Below are 24698 nucleotides of genomic sequence, written 5' to 3' on the forward strand. Positions count from 1 at the left end.
TGAACACTAATCGTCAGTGAACATCCCCACCCCTAACCTTTTGGAGTATATGTGATAAAGTAGTTAAAAATGATTGAGTCTGGGACTTTACCCTGAGGAACCCCTGCAGTGATGGCCTGTAGCTGAGATGATTGACCTCTATCAACCACGAGCCTCTTCCTTCGTGTTAGGTGCAATACCAAATAGTGCAAGATTTCCCCCAGCTTCTCATTAACTGTAATTTTGTTAGGATTCTCTTAATGCCATAGATGGTCAAATGCTGCCTTGACATCAGGGGCAGTGGCTAAACTTTTCCTTTCAAGAGCAGCTCCTTTTTCCATGTTTGGGCCTAGGCTGCAATGAAGTCAGGAGCTGAGTGAATCTGGTGGAGCCCAAATTGAGCATCAATGAGCAGATTATTGTTACATAAGTGCCACTTGATAGCACTGTTAGTGACACCTTCCATCTGTTTGATGACAGAAAGTAGACTTGTTGGCTGCACTGGATTTGTCCTGATTTTTGTCCGTGGGATATAAGCAATTTTCCACATTGCTGGGTAGATGCCGTTAGAGTCCGTGCCCAGAGGAAAATTATCCTTGTCTCTTGATTACTAGTTCAGTGATAATACAGTTATGGGCTACCTACCTTTTCCACAATGATACATGATAGGTAGGAAAGTAAGTTGTGAAATGGACAACAATCTACAGAGGGACATAGGTTAAAAGAGTTGGCAAAAAATTGACAAATGGAGTGTCTTGTCAGAAATGTGAACTTGTCCACTTTAGAAGGAACAGTGGAAAATGTATTATTTAAAAGGAGAGAGATTGCAGACCTCAGAGGTGTAGAGGCCTCTGGGTGATCTGGTGCATGAATCATAGATTGTTAGAATGCAGGTACGGTAAGTGATAAAGGTGACCAAATGGAATGTTATAATTTATTACAAGGGAAATGAGCTATAAAGTTAGGGATCTTTAGCTACAGTTGCACAGAGAAGAGCACATCAGGAATAGTGTGTACGCTTCTGGTCTCCTTATTTAGAAGAATGTCAACAAATTAGAGACAGTTAAGAAAAAGTTCACTCAACTGTTACTTGGGATATAGGGTTAGCTTAAGGAAAAGTTTGATAAAACGGGCCCCTACATTGAGGTTTTGAAGGATGGGAGATGATCTTATTGTAAAATACAATCCTGAAGGGATTTGACAGAGTGAATGCTGACAGGATGAAGTGGGAGAAAATAAAGCTAAGGAGCACAGTTTAGGAAGAAGGGGTTGCCTGTGAAAGATGAGGAAATATTTCTGAGGGTCATAAATCTTTGGAACTCTCTTCAAAGGATCATTGAATATTTTTAAGGCAGAGATAGATGCTTGACAACATCTAAGTCAAAGGGTATTGTGGTACATGGAAAGTGAAGTTGAGATCACAATCTGATCAGCTATGACATCTTTAAATAATAGTGTAAGCTCAAAGGGGCTGAAAGACCTTGATATTCCTGTTCATTTGAATGTAATTTAGTCAGAGCAGAATAAAATATGTAAAATTTGCTATATCTGGTAGTAACTTAAAAAAAAATTCAGACCTGCTCTTATATGTGTTTTCTAGTCAACCTTTTCATCAATGTTCTTACACTCCTTTAGAGCAGGTGAGACTTGAACCTAGGCTTCTTGGTCCAAAGGTAGGGATGCTATCACTGCACCACAAGAGCCTACTACGTTTTCTGTTATATGATCAGGAGTCAGGTTAATCAACCAGAAGTAATTTCCCAAAAGCTACAGTTGTACAGATGAGAATGCATCAAGAATAATGTGTACATTTCTGGTCTCCTTATTTAGAAGGATGTCAACAAATTTCAGTGTTGGATCATTCACCAATAATCCTGCTGTGACATGCATGTACACAAGTGGACGTCAAATAAGCTGGCCTAGTTATGGTTGTCAGCAGTGGACCAGTTCATTGGCATTCACTGTCCAGGAATTCATGTGAAGAATGAACACTTTAGAAACACTGACCTGGGTCTTGAGGATGAGCTGTGGTGGTGAGAATATTGGAGGAGGAACCATAATAACATTTGACAGTACTACTTATGCTCAGACATTAATGTTGAAGTCCACAAATGATCCTTTCTGCTAAATTGAGAACTGTGAAGTGATTTTTTTGTGGTGGTCAGCAAAAGAGATAGAAAGGCTATTCAAAATGTGTCCAAGATAGGACAATATAGGCACTCAATGAATAATTTGCTTACGATTTTAAAATGTAGGCAAGCAGAAGGCTAGAAGAGCACAGCAAGCCAGGCAGCATCAAGGGGTGGAGAAGCCTGGTGTTTTGGGTATAACCGTTCTTCCACCCCAATTCCTGAAACAGGGTTATACCCAAAATGTCGGACTTCTTCACTTACAGATGCTGCCTGGCTTGCTGTGCTCTTCTAGCCCCCTGCTTGTCTACTTTTGATTTCAGCATCTGCAGATTTTTATAAAAAAGCATGGTACAAAATAAATTACATGGTGACATCATGTACAATGAAGTTGATCACATTTCTGAAACTGAATGTGGAGGTCAGTTGAAGTCTGACTCAAAAAACTCAAGATTCCAAACCTGGTGTGTCTGGATCCATTATTGCATACAGAGGAAACTCAATTATCTGGCATTCGATTATCCGAATTTTGGATTATCCAGCAAGATCGCAGGATCTCAATGTTTAGCTAAACTGTGTTATCTGACATTTGATTATCCAAACAAAATACTGCCCCCCCCCTCCATGTTGTTCGGATAATCGAGGTTCCTCTATGCATGCAAACAAAAACAGATCTCCTAAGTCTGCAATGGAGTTGCAGCAAAAATGATATTTCTTTTGTATTCAAAATTCAAGAGTTGTTATGGAAACATGGCAATCATCTCCTCAATTGGTGTCAAAATAGTGGGGTTTTACTGTGCAGTGGCATATGCCTATCTCAGAGGCCAGAAGGTCCAGGTTCAAGTCCTACCTGCCTGGGAGGTGTGATGCAATATGTTCAACAGGTTGATAAAGTAACTGGGGGTCCTAGTAACATATCTGACTGGCTTTGCAACCCTTGCTCACTGAGAGTGCATTGTTGTGTAGGAGTTGGAGATCATGTTGCAGGTACAGGCATTGGTTAGGCCACTTTCTGAATACTGTGTTCAGTTTTAGTCTCCCTGCTGTAGGAAGGATGTTGTGAAACTTTAAAAGGGTTCAGGAAAGATTTAGAGGGTTTGAGAAGTGGTGGAGGCTGGTACAATTACAGCATTTAAAAGGCATTTGATTAGGTATATGAAAAGGGAAGGGTTAGAAGGATATGGGCCAAATGCTGGCAAATGGGACTAGATCAGTTTAGGATATCTGGTCGGCATGGATGAGTTCGACCAAAGGGTCTGTTTCCATGCTGTACATCTCTATGAGAACAGCTAAATCTGAACAAGCCGTAAGTTATCTTGGGTTTTTGAACTTCTAGACACTATAGGTCTTTGAGTAATTTGCAAGAAATTAAAGATAATCAGTAGCTGCCATTTTTCCAGTCAATGAATCTTTAATCATGCATATAACTATATTTGAGGGTGATGCAATGGTTAGCACTGCTGCCTCACAGTGCCAGGAACCTGGGTTTGATTTCACCCTTTGGTGACTCTCTGTGTGGAGTTTGCATGTTCTCCTTGTGTCTGCACAGATTTCTGCCGGATGGTTCAGTTTCCTCCCACAGTCCAAAAATGTGCAGGTTAGGTGGATTGGCCGTGGTAAATTGTCCGTAGTGTCTAGGGCGTGCAGACTGAGTGAGTCAGCCATGGTGCAGGTGGGGTGGAGGGGATAGGGTAAGCAGCTGAGTCTAGGTAGAATATTCTTTGGAGGGTTAGTACAGACTTGGTGGGCCAATTGGCCTCTTTCTACACTATAGGGATTCTATGATATTCATAATTTAATACATTTACTGTGTTCAAAAGCAGTTTCATTCCCGTGAGTATTTGTATTGTGTACTGTACCTTGCACTAAGGTAGGGGATCGGAGGGGGATGTTAGAGACAACAGCTGGTATATTCCAGTTGACTGCAGATTCTGAAAGCTTGTATAACTTGTTATCCAATAATAACAACTGATGTTAAGTGAGTGTTTTCTTCTTCTGTGTAAATGCATTTTTGCAAGATCTTAGTTCAATATGGTACATTTCTAATATGGTTTTTGTTATTTATGACATGCAACTGAAGTCTGTTTTTGAATTTTTTAAAAATAAAGGAACCTGAAGAGGCTTCATCTTCATTTTCCTCTTCTGTTTATTTTTGTTCTGAAGAAGTATTTTTATATATCCATACAGGTCATGTCTTTTTAAGAAGCTAGTTGTCAAGATTGATTTGTTCCTGTACAATACTTTTAGTATAATCTGTTCACCACTGAAATAGGAGTCATTGAATTTTGGTTATTTTCAAACTGATGCTAGAACTTACAGCTTAGAAATGAAGTCATATGTAGCCAATATTTACATGTTTCCCCCCAGAGAATTGGGAAAAAATAGCTTGGGGCTAATTTTGATATTGACCAATTCAGGCTTTTGAGCAAACCCAGTGTTGTTGGATAGGTTTAAGGATAGGAATGAGAGACTGGGTTAGGTAATGCTTTAGCATCTCCTTATCATGAATTTCATACTGTACATGGAAACAAATTTAATATGTAGTTGTAAACTAGATGCCAAATATCTTAAAAATGTATACCTAATTCCAACGTATCACATTTTGTTACAGCTGTAAAACAGTATTTGAATTAGAGACAACTTAGCTGCATTTACTTGTTTTGATTAATAGTCTTAAAGACACAGCAGGATAGCAACTCAAAATCCCAGTTATGATCTAGATCAGGACTTGGCCATAAGTGACCCACAGAGGTCATGTTAGTGTCATTTAATGTTGAGCTATATCTAGTGGCTTTGTTTGTCCCAAGATCTCTAGCAAAAGAATGTGCATCCTCTTTCTTTTGCATCTCATGAAATTAGAACTAAAATTAAGATTTCAATACAGAGATTTACATGAACTGGGGTCTGGGTATTCTGCAAGAAATGTGCTGTAATATGTCTCATTAAAATAAAGTTTGTACCCTAACAATTTTATGAAAGGGAAACATATTGCAGTGCAGCTACAAGCATAATAGATTGCAGGGGGATAAATGGAGCAATACACTCTAATGCCTTTATTTGTGGCTGTCTGAAAGATGACTGCTACGAGATATATAAGAGTTGCTCAGCGGAATGCAGCTCTGATTCTTCTTGTGAAGATGTGTCTTATCTCAGCAGTTCTATTGAAATAAATGAAGCTCAAGAAGCTTTAATAATATATCTTTCATAACAGAAATTAGGTTTACATTATTTCATAGATCTTTTTTTAGCAGTACATCTTTAGCACTATAAATGCCAAAAACAATTATGGAAGATCCATTGTAACTACATCTTATGATTTAAAACAATTTTTATATTAAAAATTATATCACCTGCTGCTGATGCCAATTTGTGACCACTTTTCTGTGGAGCTGATGAAAACTCCTAATTCCTAGTTGATGCCCTAAATTAAATGTTTCCCTGTTTATTTTGAATTGCCTGTGTTTTGTGTAACTCCAGAGCATCAAGAACTGATGATTGTACCATGTCCCCAAACCTAATATAAAAAAATCATATTTTCCCCCATTCCGATGCTTGAAAAACAAAAGAAAACTGAAAGCTAAAGCAGAACGAGATATTGCTAAAATTACCTTTGCACACCTAGAAGAAAAGTTCCAACATTTTAATGCTTTTATTTCAGCAAATGTCAATGAAAAAAAAAATTAAGCAGTTTGAAAGACTTCATTGAGGTAACAACAACATTTACAGTGGTTGCATCTATGTGTTCTATTTGCCCAAGAGAGTCATTTTATATTCTGTAATTTGCATTGCTTTGTATCATCACCCTATTCTGACACAATTAACTTTATCTCTGGAGTTACCAATAGTGATGTCCAACCTGGATTTCAGGGTTAAGTTGTGAGGGGAGACTGTACACTTCAGACCTGTGTTCTCCAGAATTTAGAAGGATAAGTGGTGATCTGATCAAAGTCTTCAACAGGAAAAGACAGGGTAGATAAAGATAAACTCTTTACATTGGTTAGAAATGCTAGAACTAAGTTTCATAGCCTGAGAATTAGCATCAGACTATTCAGGAAAACATTTAAGAAGCGTTTTTATTTATAAAGGGTCGAATATGTTTGGACCTCTATTCCACAAATGGCAGTTGATGCTGGATCAATTGCTCATTTTCAATCTGAGATACAGTTTCTTCTTAAGCAAAGGTATTAGGGATATAGGCCAAAGGCAGATATGTAGAGTTGGGCCACACACCAGCCATGATCTAATTGAATCATGGAATAGGCTTGAGAGGCTGAATGGCCTACTGTTTCTATGTCATTACTGCAAGTTAATTTATTATGAATCAGCATTTGATGAATTAAAAATGACTAAAGATGGAAATCTAATGAAGGCTAAACAATGTCATAAAGCACGAGGACAAAGTCTCTGTTCTTTGAGTTTTTAGCACTTTGGAATTGGCATAGTATTTTATTGTCACTGATGCACTTTACCTTTGTGACTTTTCTTCAATGATTATTTTCTTGCCAGAGCAATGATACTTGACTGTTAACATCTCCTTTGTGAAGATTTTGCAATCTTTGAAGAGGTACCGAACTTAAGATAAAACTAGTGGCAAAACATGCAAAAGTTTTATTGATCAGGAAATCAAACTTTGATATCATCAGGTTAGTTCATTGCTAATATTGCAAAATGTTAATGTTTATTTTTGCTCATTCCTGGCACTCAAGGGCTTACTTGTTAATGGAGAGATGGATTGGAGTGGGAAGCACCAACAATGATTTAGAAACCACTTTTTGTTAGGTTTTCTCCTCTTTTCGCCAAGAAACATCTGGGTTCAATTAGCACCTTCCAAATTAGCACCGAAATTGCAAATGAATTAAGGAAGATTTTTAGTCTATGTCTTTCACTATCATTTTGCTGCGTAATTATAACTACCTCAACAGACTGCAGCAGCTGTGTTCAAATTCTCAGGAAGTTCATCAAAAGTTTAACCTCTGAGTACATTCTATAACGCAAACTATAACATCTGAGTTCTGAGAGCAATTAAGGCCATAAGCCTATATTTCTATCATTGCTTATATAAATTTAGAATCATAAAACACAGGAACTGAAGTACATTGCTCGACCCATTGAGTTTGCTCCTGCATATAATGAGATCATAGCCAATCTCATAACCTTCAGATTCACTTTCCTGGCTTTTCCCCAGAACCTTTCCTTCTCTTACTGATTAAAAATCCATCTAGATCTTGAATATAGTTAAAACCCAGCCTCCTGCAGTAAAGAATTCCACAGGTTTACTACCCTTTGAGAAAAGCAATTCCTCCTAATCTGTTTAAATGGATAAATCCCTACTCTGAGATTACCCCCTATGATTCGAAAATTGGATGCAATCTCTCAATATCTATCGTGTCAAGTCCCCTAAGAATCTTGTATGCCTTAGGAAGGCAATGGCCTAGTGGTACTATCACTAGATTGTTAATGCAGAGACCCAAGTAATTTTCTTACCGTGTCTTGTGGACGGCGGACGGCGTGCGGTGCCACCTGTGCTGCGGGGTGGGGCACATAAGAAAAAACTGCCCCACCCAGAAGGCTGCCCAGCCCACACCAATGGCTGAGGATGGCGCCGCTGCACCCACTCCCCCTCCCCCAAAGTCAGCACCACAAGCCCCGGCAGCGGGGGCTAAGCCAGAGGCTTCCAATGCCTCAGCCTCTGGCAGGGAGGGAGGTGAGCGTCCGGCCGACAGAAGGTGGTAAAAAAGACCCAATGCGCCAAGCCTGCCCACGTGGAGACCACCCTGTCACCTTCCCCCACAACAGACCCACGACCTGCCCCACTCTGGCACGTCAATGCCCCTGCGGCCGTGCCAGCGTCGCCCTGTTGCGGGAACCCTGACCCCCAAACCCTTACCTGATCCCAGCCATGCTGCACCCACTGACCCCACACCCAACCCCCGCCCCGTTACAGAAACCCCTGTGGCTTCAACGCCTGCTCCTGGCCCGGGGGTCCCTGAGCCCAAGCCCCACACCACCCTGCCACATCCTTGCACTAACCTGGGGGAAACCACCGCTGCCTTCCATCCTGCAGCAGCTGTAAAAAAAAGAATCTTGTATGCTTCAATAAGGTCACACCCTCTTCAATATTCCATTGAGTTCAAGCACATCCTACTTTTCTTCTTAAGAAAATCCTTCCAGGCCCAGTATCAGCCTAGTGAATCTTCTCTGGACTGCCTCCAGTGCCAGCTCAGAATATTCTACTTGTGATCTAATAGCAAGACCTCCCTATTTTTATCATCTTTTTCATTGAAAAACAGGACTTTGTATTGTGTGAGAAAGAGAGAACCAGAGGTGCAGGTAAAGTTGACTTCGTCACCCAAGAATGTAAATATTTTTTGTAATGAGTGCTGCTGGAAAGAAGTTTGTTTTATTCATTCATGGAATGTGGGCATCGCTAGCTGGAACTAGCATTAATTGCTCTTGAAAGGTAGTGGTGAACTGCTGAAGTCTGGCTGTAGGTGTCCCCATAGTGCTGTTAAGGAGAGGATTCTGGGATTTTGACTCAGTAGCATTGAAAAAAACACTGATGCAGTACCAATTTTGTGTGTGGCTTCAAATAGAGAAATTGTGAAAGTAATTAGACAGCTGAATTGGCTGGGCACCCAAAGAATATCAGCTGCCAGTTTTGAATTACAGGTATTAGAGTTGAGTATGACTGAAAAATCCCAATTTAAGCAGCGATAACATTGAAAAAATTAAAAACAAAGCTAACGTATTTCAAAATTTTCATTGAAAGATGCTATGAACATGAAACTTGTTTTTTGTGATTCTTCTTGTCCATATCTCTCAGGGTACTGGAGTGCAAGTGGATTGATAATATTTGCACGAAAGGGAGATAAATGTTGTCCTTTAGCTTAGGAAGCTAAAAAGATTGCAAGAGTATTAAAAAGTATGTTAACCCTTGGTGATTCACATTGTTTCATAGTAAAAATATTGGAAGAAATTCTAAAAAGGGATTTTGCAGCAATACCCATTGAGTGGGATGTTGTCATTGAGTCACTAAGGGATAACACAAAGAATCAAAACATGTGAATGATTAAAGACTGACAATCGATATTGCAGTTTTAAAATAGATGGTAGACAATGGAGTGATTACAAATTGAAATGGGTACTTTCTGATTGTTTTACAAAGAAAGCAGTAAGTTTTAAGTTGCTGGATATGCTGGGAAAAGGATGCTTAGGACTTTTTGCTTTGTATAGTAAAGGGAATATGACATATTGTCATTTTAGATTTTTTTTATTCAAAAAAGAAAAAAGGGAATCTGTTATCATCTAATATGGTCTGCAAGAATGTCTGAGTTCCAGTGGAATGAGGGAACAATTGATGGACATGTTAATTGAGTTTGAGCTTGCAGTATAAATATGTAAATATTACCTAGTAATCAGTGGTGAGTTTTGTAGGGTGTGGTTAACTGAAATTAAAATGTGGACTTGAGTTCTGTTTAAATAGTTATCATTTGAACTATAACAATCATCACTGTACATGAGGTGGTGACAAAGAGCTGGGTGCAATCACTCTGCATGTTGCCTTTCTAGTAATGTTACACCATAAAGATGTGAAATGGGAAGTTGTTAGCAAACATTAGAGGTAAAGGTTTAGCAACTCACAAAAAATATAGAAAAGGTAGTCTAGCTATGATCAGCTAGAAAGTAATGGAATCAAATGAGTACAGTCTCCCCCAGCTGGATGATTGAAGAGAGACATTCCGAGGAAAATGTTGTGGTCAATTGTGTCAAAGCCTGCAGACAGTTTGAGAAGGCTGGGAGAGGATAGTTTACCTTTGTTAACATAGTGAATGTCTTTTGTGACTTTTATAAGAGCAGTTTTGATACTGTGGAAGAGACAGAAATGTGATTGAAGCAATTCTAAGAAATATATGCATGGATTTAGCAGGTGATAACAGATTCAAGGACTTTGAAGAAGTAAAGGTGATTAATTTGGAGCAGTTTGTAAAGGCATGCTGGTAAGCACCTTTTTGTTTAAATATAGGTTAAATAATTGTTTAAAGATCCTTCCGTACACTTGATGTGTGGTAAAATTGAAGTAAAAGAACATAAATGTGGAAGTTTGAATTGTTTAACAGTAGGAATTATAATAGTGGAGCTGAATATCAGAAATGCTGGTTGGATTAGATGTTGTACACATTTTAGGATCAGGATAATGTATAATTGCTGTTTCTAGTAGCATGCAAAGCAACCAAGTATAAGTTGATATTGTACTTTTCAGATTTGATCAATGTCGTATTTTTTCTATGGAAATGCTTCTGCTTTAACAGAGAAGTACACAGACTAGTTTTCTAGTCAATGGAAGGCTATCTGTGCTTCAGACCAAACAGCACTGACCCAGGTGCAGTGGGTATAACGGTTATATTAGTTACAGGGAAGTTGGTCTGATGAGATCTGTTTGTGGTTGGGTTATTTTCCTTCAATCATTCTACAGCTGAGGTTGTAGCTGTGACTGAGAAAATCACAAAAAAGAAAAGGAACTGATCAATTAAGCAATACTTCTTTGATTCTATTTACAGTCGCAGCACCATCACTGCCCCTCTCCAATCAAACACTGCAGCACAAGCTGAGAAGTGTGGTGTTGCCCGATTTGGGAGCTTTTTTTACAATAGCTGACTGAAATTAGCACGCTATGTTGTCTGCCAGATACATCAGCTAATCTTTAGTATTGTAAGAGTCTTGACCTCTTCAAACATTGGCATCTGCCTAAATGTCATTCTTTTAACATATCTCTTTTTTTATATATTAAAATATCCCAGAATGTTGAAATATGTTATGCTTTCTCCCAAACACTGGAGTAAAGTCAAGCAAAGGACCTATGTTGGACTCTGTTCTGACCTTTTCTGTTAAGTACAGGTGCATTGACATTTTATCGAGATAGCAGAAACATCTGTGATTTTTCCAAACATGGTTGAATAACTTGCTGATATAGCAAAAGAACCACAAAACATCAAAACAGAGTCAGCATAGTGAGAGGATTGGGCACAGTGAGAGAATTGAGTTTTACTTCATGGGCAGAGTATTGATGCAGTTCACTGAATTTGAACAGATTGTGCTGAGAGTGGTGGGAAGCCAGGCTATGGTTGTCATTCCAATCACTGCAGTGCCAATGAGAGGTGACCTAAGCCCAAATTAGACACTCCACCAAAAGCAAAATTAATCAGATGATGAATTTCACATTCTGCCAGCTCCAGAATGCTTACAGTCTTTGACATTAGATAATTTGTTTAGTTTGGTGAGCACTGCTATGAACTTGAACACCATTTAGCAAATGAATGAGAGAAGACTCACTCCTTTTTTACATAAATTCTATTATATATATTTAGATGTCACCAGCATTGACTCATTTTGTTCCATGTATTTAAACTGTTTTCAATCCATTTGTAATCAGCTGTCATCATGGTAACATGGCATCTGTTGGAAAATGTGAAGTATTTTGTTCTCCAACGACCACCAATGATTTTATTTATTTTGAGCATCAGCTCTTTAGGCATCGCTTTCTTCAGTCTTGGGATCTACATCCAGTCACATGAAGTCTCCAATCCTGATGTGCCTAAGGTACTTGCAAAGATGAAACAAATTTTCTTATTATATGATTGTTATATGCTGCTTATAACTAGTGAAGCAGAGCTCCATGGCCTATTTTTTTCCCTCTGTCTACATGGAGTTCATGGAGTAAATGAGAATGTAAAATTGTTGAGGTACATAATCAGTTTTCTTCTTGCACTTGCACCTGCAGTTGGATATTTTGGGAACTGTATTGTTGCAATTGACATAACTCATATTTGTTAGAATCTGTGTCCTGTATGCTACTAGTAGAAGTTACTAAAGTTTTATTTCTGAAGGCGATTCCCTGGTCTGTGTTAAATTAGTTCATCTGAGCTATGATGACAAGACTGCAATTACAATTGGCCTCCATATGTCAGCCAAGGTGGTAGTTGTATCTCATAGTCTTGAATTACTTCCCCAACACTAACTTAAATGTGTAATCTCTTCTGCCCCTTCCAACTTCCAGATAGGATGTTTAGATAGAGACTTGTGTGCTCTGTCAGGTGGATGTGAAAGATTCAATGATGAGCAGGGCCTCCCTTACCATAATGACTTAATGACTATATTTGCTCTGCCAGCATTTATGTCTTAGCACCATCAGGAATAGACTATCCCAGTGTTGTTTGTGGATTCTTGCTTTGATACACAACTGCAGTTTTGTTGATAGAACAGATAATGACAGAGCAGTAATGTCCACTATAATAGTATTCTGGGCCCAAGGCTCATGTTTTGAGCACATGAGTTTGAATCCCATCCCGTCAGATGGTGAAATTTGAATTTAATAAAAATCTGCTTAATGGCAACTGTGTTGTTTGTTGTAAAACCCCATCAACTCACTGATATCCTTTAGGGAAAGAAAAAAAGCCATCCTGATCCAGCATACATGTGACTTCAGACCCGAATGTGGTTGACGCTGACCTGCTGGATGGCCAGTAAATGGTGGCCTAGCCAATAATGCCTATATCCATGAATAAGTTTTCAAAAAATGTCCTATGCTGAAAAAAGTGATTCATTGTATTTCACAAAATTTGCTCTTGTGTAGTATTTTTCATGCCTGTGAAGCATTTTGAGACATCCTGAGAATTTAAAAGATACATAAATTGAAAAGCATAAGTTGAATTTATCTTGGATAAATTAGCCTGATTCCAATTTCTAAGTGCTATCCAGTGTTCTTAATAAAAACAAATTTCCACATCGATGTTGAATGAGGACAGGATTGGAGTTGGCTCTGCTGCTCTTCATGAAAATCTTTGTGATACTTGCTGTTTATTCAAAACATGAAGAGGAATGTCTTGATAAGTTGTGGGAGGACTGATGGTGCAACATAGCTATACACAAAAAAAGAATTGTGCCTTCAGAAAATGGAGTCAGGGACCACTTCCTGATCTACTATTTATCTTTTGTCTCCCCCTATGCCCTTGCTACTTTCTTCACTACTAGAGACCACTGATTTGTGCTGGAGTATGGCTTAGATTAGATTAGATTAGATTATTTACAGTGTGGAAACAGGCCCTTCGGCCCAACAAGTCCACACCACCCCGCCGAAGCGCAACCCACCCATACCCCTACATTTACCCCTTACCTAACACTACGGGCAATTTAGCGTGGCCAATTCACCTAACCTGCACATCTTTGGACTGTGGGAGGAAACCGGAGCACCCGGAGGAAACCCACGCTGACACGGGGAGAACGTGCAAACTCCACACAGTCAGTCACCTGAGGCGGGAATTGAACCCGGGTCTCTGGCGCTGTGAGGCAGCAGTGCTAACCACTGTGCCACCGTGCCACCCACGGCTTAATCGGAGTTGACAGTCCTCTGTGAGCCAGTCCTTCTTACCATGCTTCACATGCGATCTACAGTGGTGATGGCTAGCAATCTTGTTAACTAAGGCCCTTGCAATTGAGACCATAGCATGCAACGTAAAAATGCAGGGTAACAGGATAATGATGAGAATAGGGAGCTGAAACTTAATGTTCTAGGGAAGATGAAGGTTAGATCAACTGTAGCACTGCAGCTAGTTGGAATCAATATCCTATAACTCGGTGAAGAAGCCTGAAACATTCAACACTATTGTTTAGTGGAATGGGAGAGAAATCATCTAGGATTTGCATTCTTGATCATGTTCCCACTGCTATCTATTGACGTGCCTGTGTTGTTCACATATGGTAGACACAATTTTGGTCATGAAAACTTAGTTAATTTTGGGACAACATTTGCCTCAATTGGCATAAACAATTGCCCTATGAGTGATTCATCAAGGCTGAAGAATCAAATCAGAACTTCACTCAGTATGTTGAGAAGTTGAGGGAGGAAAAAGCTTAAGATTTGATGTTGGTGAGAAGCAGTAATTTTTTAAATGAGAAGTTCTAAGTAAATATATTTCTTATTTTTTGATGTAGGCATGGAATACAGTTCTGCTATCTCTCAGTAAACTAGAATTCTGTCTGCCTGAAAATGAAAGCCTGTGGCAGACTCGCACAGAACCTCTATCTTTTGGACGGGGTTCTATAAGGAGAAGACCAGACCCAGATCCTTTAGTCCATACAACAACAAGGCAACCTGTAACCACGATTGCTTTTACTCGAGACTTATCAGAGAGTGTCTCTCTACTACTGCCAATCACCTTTGATTCAAATGTACCATTAAAAAGATTTTCTAGTGACATAACTCGTCTCCATGCTGTGGTAGATGGAAACCTGCTGGGCCTGGAAGGTAAGTGTGAAATGTACAGTGGCAGTCTTTTCTGAACTGACCACCTAGGGCAAGTTTAAAAGTGGAAATACCAACTATAATTTTGTGCTTCTGCATTATTTTAATTGTTAGAAAATATCAGGTTGTTGGCTACAGAAACAGATTAAAACTATGATAAACGCACATTTCTCTTTGTCAAAGCTTTTGATAATTTTTAATGGCTCCCTACTTTGGATCAGTCTCCATTGTAAATAGAATATAACTTTATAGAGAGCCCACTGCAATACAAGTAGTAGGTTACAATTGCTTCCTCTGTACACAATCTCCTCCCTACCCTAATTAATTTTTGTGTTAACTCTAAATTTTACCAATTTACGTTTGTTCTCTTAAATCTAAGTTTTGTAAATTATGGATCTTCTATCCAGTTTTGCGTAAAAAAACCAAAAATGGCTAGAAAATATGACCGTATGGTAACTAAACTCCCTGATCTGTTTACTGTGTTCAACCCTTCACTTACAAAGTTTTAAGCACTTTTTAATTAGAAGTTATTGACATTATTTTAGACTGCTTGTTTACTGCCAACTTCTTTCTGTTTCAGATTCTAAAGCAAAGGAGGTTATTAATATCATGCTGGTGTCGCCATGGCCACCTGAACATAACCTTTCGCAAATAAACTCCTCAAATAATATGAATCCCTTTACGTGCATCACAATATCTGCACCCGCACATGTGCTTCCCCAGGCAAGGTCAGTGAAAAGTGACCTAAGAGAAGTCTGCCTGTTTTTTTTATGTTTGCTTTTTGGTTGAGTCAGAAATTTGAAGATTCCTACTCTTTACTCAGAAACCTTATGTTATACTTTATTGAACTAATGCACTAAAAAGATGAGCAACTTGTAGTAACAAAAAGTGAAGGGCAGGGAAGCATGAATACAAACTTGTGTTAGGTCCTAATGAAAGGTCCCCACCTAAAACAACAACTCCCCTGCTCCTCTGATCCTGCTTGACCTGCTGTGCTGTAGTCAGCTCTATACTTTATTGACTCTGACTTTCCAGCATCTGCATGACCCTTTAGAAATACTGTATAATCCATTATTGATGAACATTTTGTTGCAAATAGACCTGCTACATATTTAACCAGGTTTCCATTATTATAATGCTATCTCTGAAAAATGTGCAAATAGGACTGACTATGGGTGATTAGATGAAGGCACTGAAGTTGTATTATTGGACTTTCAACCATCTTGCCAAAGTGACTTGCATTTCATGATAATGAACCTATTCTGCCCCTACAGGATTCAGTGTAACTGTAAATTGCACTGTAGGGTTCTCACCATAAATTTAGTTAAACTTTATACCCTTGCTCCTAAATGCAGTGCAGGAATTCCTACTATCTGCTGTCCACAAAGCCCCATTCTTTCTCGTCAGTACATGATTGGTGCTGCAGGTTCATTCCTTAGGCTGAATCAATTACTTCTGGTGTATCTCACTGTTTATTTGTGAAAGCACCTGGACCAAAGATTGAATTGTTGCTTTGGAGTACAAAACTCAAGTTATTTTGTCCTGCTTATCGGATGTCTTGCCTCGAGAGAGAACTGCAGTGCAGCCACCACTGCTTATTTCAGGCAGGTTTATGTTACTATGCTTCTCAAACAGCAATCTACATTTGAAATGAACCTCTATAACCAATGAAAAAATTAAGCCATGGAGACACTGTCAAACTTTATTTTGTAATCTGTCTCAAATAAACTTTTTAAAAAATAATCGTTTATATATTAAAAGGGCACTGAAATTTTGATGATAAGAAATAGGAACAGAAGTAGGCTGTTCAGCCCCTCCAGCCAGCTCCACTATTCTATTAGATAATGGCTGATCTGACACTCCGCACTTCCATGGTCCCGATTCCACTTTACATCCTGTCTATTTCAGCCTTACATATACACAAGGACTCTGCCTCCACAGCTGTTTGTATCAGAGTTCCAAAGTGCCTCAACCCTCTGAGAGAAGAAATTATTCCTCATCTCAGTCTTAAATTGGCACCCCTTAATTCTGAGACTATGCCCTCTGGTCCTAGACACTCCCGCGAGAGGAAGCATCCTCTCAGCATTTACTCTGTTAAGTCCCTTAAGAATATTACATTTCAATTATATCACCTCTCATTCTTCTGAATTCCAATGAGAGTCCCAACCAGTTCAGCCTTTGCTCATAAGATAATTTGCCCATACCAGGAATCAATCCATTAAACTTCGTCCGAACTGCCCACAATGAAATTATATCTTTCCTTAAATAAAGAGACCAAATGGCTCACATTACTCCAGATGTGTTCTCACAAACACCTTGTACAGTTGCAATTAGACTTCCCTACTCTTCTACTCCAACTCTCTTGAAATAAGAGCCAACATTCCAATAGCCTTCCTGATTACCTGCTGCACCTGTATACTAGCTTTCCGTGTTTCATGCACAACTATCCCTAATCCTTTTCGAGTTGTAGATTTCTGCACTTTTTCTCCATTCCTGTTTGTTTTCAGTAAAACACTCTGTAATTCTTGCCAGGACCACTATTTTTCTGACAGTATGGAAGCAAAAATTAGCTCACTATTCTTAGTGCATGCAACTCCAGCTTATATCAGGATATTGCTCTGCAGCTGTAATATCAAACACACTGAATGACTGACTGTATGGCAGCATTACCATAATCTCTCCCAAACCCCATTCTCTCTCCTTGTCATTACAGCCATGTCATCAATTGATGTTGTTTTCATGGGGAATATCATGATCAAAGGGATTAAAATTGAATTTGCCATGTCATTCAGCCAACTCATTGTCTCTGAGGGAAATTGAATCTAGTGCAGACATGGTCCTTGACCTGCTCCCTCCCTCTTTCTCTCTTAGAGTCATAGAGATGTACAGCACGGAAACAAACTCTTTGGTCCAACCCGTCCATGCCGATCAGATATTCCAATCTAGCCCCACCTGCCAGCACCTGGTCCATATCCCTCCAAACCCTTCCTATTCATATACCCATCCAGATGCCTCTTAAATGTTGCAATTGTACTAGCCTCCACCACTTCCTCTGGCAGCTCATTCAATACATGTACCACCCTCTGCATGAAAATCTTGCCCGTTAGGTCTCTTTTATATCTTTCTCCTCTCACTCTAAACTTATGCCCTCTAGTTCTGGACTTCCCCACCCCAGGGAAAAGACTTTGTCTATTTATCCTATCCATGCCCCTCATGATTTTGTAAACCTCTATAAGGTCACCCCGCAGCCTCCGACGCTCCAGGGAAAACAGCCCTAGCCTATTCAATCTCTCCCTATTGCTCATACCTCCAACCCTGGCAATATCCTTGTAAATTCAAAGTTTGTGAGAAGATTTGTAGCTCGGGTGCTCGTTGTTGTGGTTCTGTTCGCCGAGCTGGAAATTTGTGTTGCAGACGTTTCGTCCCCTGTCTTGGTGACATCCTCCGTGTTTGGGAGCCTCCTGTGAAGCATTTCTGTGATGTTTCCTCCGGCATTTATAGTGGTTTGTCTCTGCCGCTTCCGGTTGTCAGTTCGAGCTGTCCGTTGCAGTGCTCGGTATATTGGGTCCAGGTCGATGGTCTAGGTCGATGAGCTTATTGATTGAATCTGTGAATGAGTGCCATGCCTCTAGGAATTCCCTGGCTGTTCTCTATTTGGCTTGTCCTATAATAGTAATGTTGTCCCAGTCGAACTCATGTTGCTTGTCATCTGCGTGTGTGGCTACTAAGGATAGTTTGTCATGTCGTTTCGTGGCTAATGGAGAATTCACCACAAAGGTATACAGGAAAGCCACACACACAGACCAAGTCCTGAACTGCGAAAGCAACCACCCCAACATACACAAAAGAAGTTGCATCAAGACACTGTTCAAAAGGGCCACACCACACTGCAGTACACCAGAACTGCAAAAAGAGGAAGAAGAACACCTCTACAATGTATTTGCCAAAAACGGATACCCGCGCAATTGCATCAACAGATGCCTAAGGGAAAGACGACGGAACAAGGACATGCCGCAACCCAAAGGACTAGCCACTCTACCATACATCAAGAGCATTTCCGAACTGACAGCCAGACTACTGCGACCACTAGAACTCATAGCACACAAACCAACAGCCACTCTCAGACAACAACTCATCAGAACGAAGGACCTGATACCCAGCATGAGCAAAACCAATGTAGTGTACAAAATCCCATGCAAGGACTGCACAAAACACTACATAGGACAAACAGGAAGACAGCTACTTATCCACATCCATGAACACCAACTAGCCACAAAACGACACGACCAGCTATCCTTAATAGCCACACACTCAGATGACAAGCAACATGAGTTCGACTGGGACAACACTACTATTATAGGACAAGCCAAACAGACAACAGCCAGGGAATTCCTAAAGGCATGGCACTCATCCACAGATTCAATCAATAAGCACATCGACCTGGACCCAATATACCGAGCACTGCAACGGACAGCTGGAACTGACAACCGGAAGCGGCAGATACAAACCACTATAAATGCCGGAGGAAACATCACAGAAGCGCTTCACAGGAGGCTCCCAAGCACCGAGGATGTCACCTAGACAGGGGACGAAACGTCTGCAACACACATTCCCAGCTTGGCGAACAGAACCACAACAATCCTTGTAAATCTTTGCTGAACCTTTTCAAGTTTAACACGTCTTTCCGATAGGGAGGACACCAGGATTGCAAGCAATATTCCAACAGTGGCCTAACCAACATCCTGTACAGCTGCAACCTGAACTCCCAACTCCTGTACTCGACACTCTGACCAATAAAGGAAAGCCGCTTTCACTATCCTATCTACTTGCAACTCCACTTTCAAGGAGCTATGAACCTGCTCTCCAAGGTCTCTTTGTTCAGCAACACTCCCTCTGACATTATCATTAAGTGTATAAGTCCTGCTAAGATTTGCTTTCCCAAAATACAGCACCTCACATTTATCTAAATTAAACTCCATCTGCCACTTCTCAGCCTCTTCTTGTTTATCTCCCTCTTCCATCACCCCAACAAAAAGAGAGAATTTTCAAATTTGATGCTATTCAATGTCTGTATAAATTTGCACCAACACATTTTGAAAAACTGAAGTCCTTTCCTAGCATACTGGCTTACCTTCAGCAGCTCCAACCGTCTTGTGTATAACATCCGTGTTTTGTGGTGAGGTAAATTAATTTTCTTTTTTTTAATCCCTTTTACAGCTGCAATCAGTGCTGATTAGTTTTAACATGATACAGATTACTGGGATTTTGTAACTACGATATAATTGCATATTGATATGATGTAAAGTGTTGAATTGAATAACTGAGTCTTCCCAAAATAACTGGTGCACTTAAGGTGGTATTTGTGTACTTTTGTAATTGCCATCTTTAAAAAAGGCAAAGCCTATAATAATAAAGATGATATAAATGATAGAAACTGTATGTACTGACTGCTAACAGTTTTTTTTCTTACAATTAATACTGCACCCTTATTTAATACTACACTTTTAAATGATGTACTCTTTGGGATTTTTTGTGATCTCAGCCATCACTCTAACATTCTGTTTTGCTTTGTGCCATGTGGTATCTTGTTTGGTAAACCTCATCCTTGTTGATAACATTTTTTTCATTTTTGTCTTTTGTTTCTGTCAGATACCTTCCCTCCTGTAACTTAGAAAATATCACTGATGCATTATTGTATCAAAATACACTAGCAAAAATTTCAGAGAAGACGCCTTCACAAAGTCACACTTCTGCTCAGTGCTACAAGGCACAGGATAAATCTGAACATAAATTTCCCATTGTGCTATCAAAGGTAAGAGTTAGTTATAAAAACATATACCTTCCTCTATTTTGGTTAATACCACTTTGCTAAAATCTGTTATAATATACACATGTACATTTTTTTGTATGTAAATCAATCACTTCTTTCCAAAATGACTCATCTATCAAATTTCTGATTCGTCATGACAATAGAACAAAGTATAATCTAGCAACTGGTTCTTGCTGATAGAGAGTGTGGAGGGGAAATCTGAAATTTAAGTCTACTACAGAACTTTCTATGAACTAAGATCCATGAACCAGGTCAGAAAATGACGTAGGTCTCAAGAAACTAATGGATAAAACTCTTTTTAAACAGGCATGTATTTATTGTAAGTGATCTTGAAATAATGTCTCAATGTATTGTACTATATTAATTTATCCATGTATAGATATTTAGTGAAAATGTCTTAGATTATTAGCTGAGAGTTACGGTACAATCAGTAAGTTTTCAGGGTGTCCGAGAAAGTTGGGCACTTTTCTAGCTATCACATACAGATGTAGAGGTCCCAGGCATCAGTGGGCTAATATGGCTTGCTGAATATTTCAAAGTAATCTTGACTTGACCTCTGCCTCAACTTAATTTCGCAAGATGCTCCTGTAATCTGCAAGCCATCATTTACATATGGCACATCTGGAATGCCCAACTGAAGAAATCAAAGTCAGGATGAAGATATGCCCTGTGTTTTTGGGCCTTGTGATGCTTTCCTTTGATGCCCTTGTAAGGGATGTGTAAAGGACATTCCCTCAAAAGACCACCTGGGAAATTTGGGGTTAGACTAAATCCCAGCCTAATTATCATCTGTCTGGTATACTGCCAGCAACTTGTGGAATTTCATCAGAATCAATGTTGATTGTTGAGTCAATGTTTACTCATGGCTATGTTTCCAGTTTTGAATGTAAAGGCATTCAAACATTAAATTTGGTAGATCATATCAAATGTATTTCAGATATATTTTAATTATTTCAGGTGTCAGGGCTTTTGAAAGTGACACTTTCATTATTAAACTACTTTTGCCATTCTTTCCCTCTTTCCTGTTGAATGGTGATTATTCATGTTGAGGTACTTGCCCAATTACTAGCTGCCCTCCAGAGTCTTACCCAGTTGACCACTCTCATAAATTACAATGGAAATGCATCCATCCCCTTTCAAACCCAGGGGCATTAAAACAAATTGTATCACTGCAATGATTTTAGCTGAGGCTGCAATCTTCTACTCTGTATGATTTACTTCTAAACTGGCTGATTCCTTTGTTCTTCAAGGAGTGGAGACTGATTAATTCACTTTGCCATTTATATTTTAAGTGATTTTTCTTTTCTCTCTGTAGGAAGACCGTATTCTTTGCAGTCAGCACTTACTGAAGTCCAGTTTCATTTTGCTTCTGCTGGCTCTTGTTATCTTCTGTTTATGTGTAGCATGTGGCATGAGAAAGAAAAAGAGGAACAAAACAATGAACCTACGCAAGGTAACTAGACTCATTTGATAAAACTTAAGCCTTTGTCACTAAAGTAGATGTTATTAGTTTACGACTTCATGCAAGATATTCATCATCTGTGGTGTGGATATAATTGGGAAGAAATTAAGAATTTTTTTTTGTTCAGAATGAGGATTGCAGTAGTAGAGGTGAGTGTTATGTTGGCAAAACGAACTTGGACTTCAGTGAACACCCGAGAAATAGCAGCGTCTTGACGGAGCTGAGCATGGAGACTAGGAAGTTTCCGTGTTAAATTGTGTTAATTTGGAAAATGTGAGCAGCAATAGGATCATTGAACCAGCATTTAAAATGGAACAGAACGGAACATGGTGTTTTGTAAATTTTCAGTCAGTTTTGGTTTTTGGGTATCCTGAGTTTTCTTTCTTGCAAATCTATGATCTTTGGAGTGAGTAAGAATGATTCACCAATAAATAAGCAGACTTTAATTAGAAAAGAGATTCCTTAGATCCAATTATTTTAACGCTTTTCATGCATTTCACAAATCTCGCAACTGTTTTAGTCAGTATGTTGGAAATATGAGGAAAAGTAAATGAGTAGGGGCTTTACACTCAATTGCAATCCTTTGTCCATGCTGAATATGCAGATGGAAGAGGTTAGCATTGCCTTTATGTGTGCAGGTTTTAAAATGAAGAATGTCTGCAATTGACGGGTGACACAACTATTCGAACTACATTCCTGATGATTTGCTGTATTTGGGAGAGGGAGAAAATATGCAAGATGTTCAAAGTATTTACAACGTTTCTTTGTTTTTGTTCTAGGCTCATCTTCTAGAAATGTGATGTAGTCCAACTTCTCATTTGTTGAGAGTAAAAATGTATGGATTACTTTGGAAGATGGGAATATCTCTAACTTAATACCGTTGCAAGTTTTCCAAAAGGAAGTTACCAAAGGACCACATTAAATTTGTGCTGTTCTCCTTAAAACAGTTTTTTTGAAACCAATAGGATTTGCCTTTAATACAATTTCATTGGTTGTGATTGTGCTGGTTGTAATACTACATTAAACGTTTGAATTGTGTACAATCTATCTAATCCCCTCTCCTTTTCCCCACAATTCAAAAGTGTCTTAAAATTTAAAGATTTTGATTTAAACTAGATTGTAATAACTTATTTATAAAATGTTTTGAAAACTGAGATTCTGCTACTTTGTGTTTACATTTCATTAAATATTTACTGTCATTACAATGATTGTTAATTTGTTAATATGCCCTATATGTTTTGAATGTTGTTAAGCCATTGTCATGAAGGAACACAAGTGTTTAATGTCTTGATGGTATGTTTTGTAAATTCTGTTCAAAGTTTCAGATGGGATTATTATCCACATTGTGTGCATGCCATGTGTGTGAAGATTTGTAGACTCTTTGTCTCCATGTTGCACCTCTTGTGAATTTCCTAGTGTCCTTTCAGAATTGTCATGGTCTTGGACAGGAAACTGTGAAGGTGTTTTTTAAAAAAAATGCATGTATGTCCTAATGGTCAAATACATCCCAATGTATTTGAATGAGATTTCTAAAATGTGCAAAAACCCAGCAGTTAACAATGGCATGTGCACACCAAATTTATCGATACAGTAAGGATCTTTTTAAAAGCAAAATGCTTTTGTTTGTTTTGCTCTGACATCATCAAATTTCAGGATTTTTGTAAAGGTACCTAATCAGTTTCAAAACACACTGATTATTTGAAGTTGGACACATTAAGCCACTGTTGAGACATAGTGCGACCCTTTCTTCTTGTAACAAATTTGCGGTGGTAGTTTTGTATTTTTATGTTTGTATTTGTTTGAACTGATAAAAGAAATTTCAGACAATCGCTAAGATCTGATTGTAGATGTGAATTTGCACCTTGTCAGTTCTTTTCTTTCACCACATTAACGTGTATATCTTCATTCTTTAACATTTTTGCCTCCTACTTTATAATGTTTCGTTGCCCCTAAATGCTACAAGTCATGGTTAATATTCTTGGCATAAATGTGTGGATTCTGATGTAATTGTATAGCATTGAAACTACATAGATATTAGGGTTCAGTTTGTGTACTTGTTCTAAAGGTTAATGGTCAACAAAAGTAAATCTTATTAAGGAAGGGAAATTACAGGCTAATATTAAAGTTGATTTGTTTCTAAAAGGCATGTGATAACCAAGAACTCAATGGAAGAACCTCTGATAATTGAGGACTGTAAAAGTTCAGAAATAAAGGCTTTTAATCCTTAAGAATGCTATTGATGAATCGGCTATAGGTACATCAATGAAAGCCTTATCAAAAGCACTTACCATTTAATCAAAATATTGTTTAGCTTCAGAATAAAGTGCTGATTGTCTTCTGAAATTATTCTTTCAGCCAGTAAATATTTTTACCTCCCAAATTGGCAGTGGGAAAAAAAATACAATTGGAGAGACAACAAAGGTTGCCACAAACAGAATTTATTTGTGTTACATTTTTAATAATCTTTTATAAAGGTTTAAGAATATCTTATTCTGATATCTGGATGTATTTGTGACTATACTAGGGTTTATTTTGATTCACTACTGAAAATTGAAAGGGCTCATTTTGGGATATGTGGGATTGGATGTTTCTTCTTATAACTGGCTTTAAAATGTTGGTGAGCAGTTAATGCTGTTTCATGTCTAGTCTTAGAATCTAACTCTTTAAGCATATCTTAAAGACAATATATTCTAGCAGTTTAGTGGAATTGTGTGTATTTTTTTAAAAAGTGAACCAGTAATAATTATATACTGAGGATTACAATGGTTCTTACTTTATTTTCTCTGAACAATAAATGATGTGGTCTTTGAAATGAGACTTGCTCTTCTCTCTTTCTATGGTTTTATTGGAACATAGACATCTTCTGACAAAGAGCTCTTCAAATTTTTGTTAGCAGTGCATTTAAACAAATCACCAGATATTGTGCTAAAATATTGTGTTCACTATTTTCTTTTTAATGAAGGAATGTACCTAATCTTTATAAGACTGTATATAATGCTG

At 38.6% G+C, this 24698-nt stretch overlaps 1 protein-coding gene across 1 annotated transcript; it reads left to right on the forward strand.

Annotated features, from left to right (window-relative positions):
• The first annotated feature begins 866 nt into the window (after positions 1–866).
• LOC122562585 (transmembrane protein 248-like) lies at positions 867–24513 on the forward strand. The gene is made up of 8 exons (XM_087999792.1): positions 867–877; positions 6671–6751; positions 11630–11705; positions 14097–14409; positions 14987–15134; positions 20056–20218; positions 21552–21689; positions 22478–24513. Exons 1-8 carry the CDS (start codon positions 867–869, stop codon positions 22496–22498), a joined length of 951 nt encoding a protein of 316 aa, XP_087855918.1. The 3' UTR covers positions 22499–24513.
• Positions 24514–24698: the final 185 nt, after the last annotated feature.

This window comes from Chiloscyllium plagiosum, unplaced genomic scaffold (assembly GCF_037043375.1).
Source record: "Chiloscyllium plagiosum isolate Xiang-an unplaced genomic scaffold, Cpla_swu_hap1 HiC_scaffold_24, whole genome shotgun sequence".
Classification (NCBI taxonomy): Eukaryota; Metazoa; Chordata; class Chondrichthyes; order Orectolobiformes; family Hemiscylliidae; genus Chiloscyllium; species Chiloscyllium plagiosum.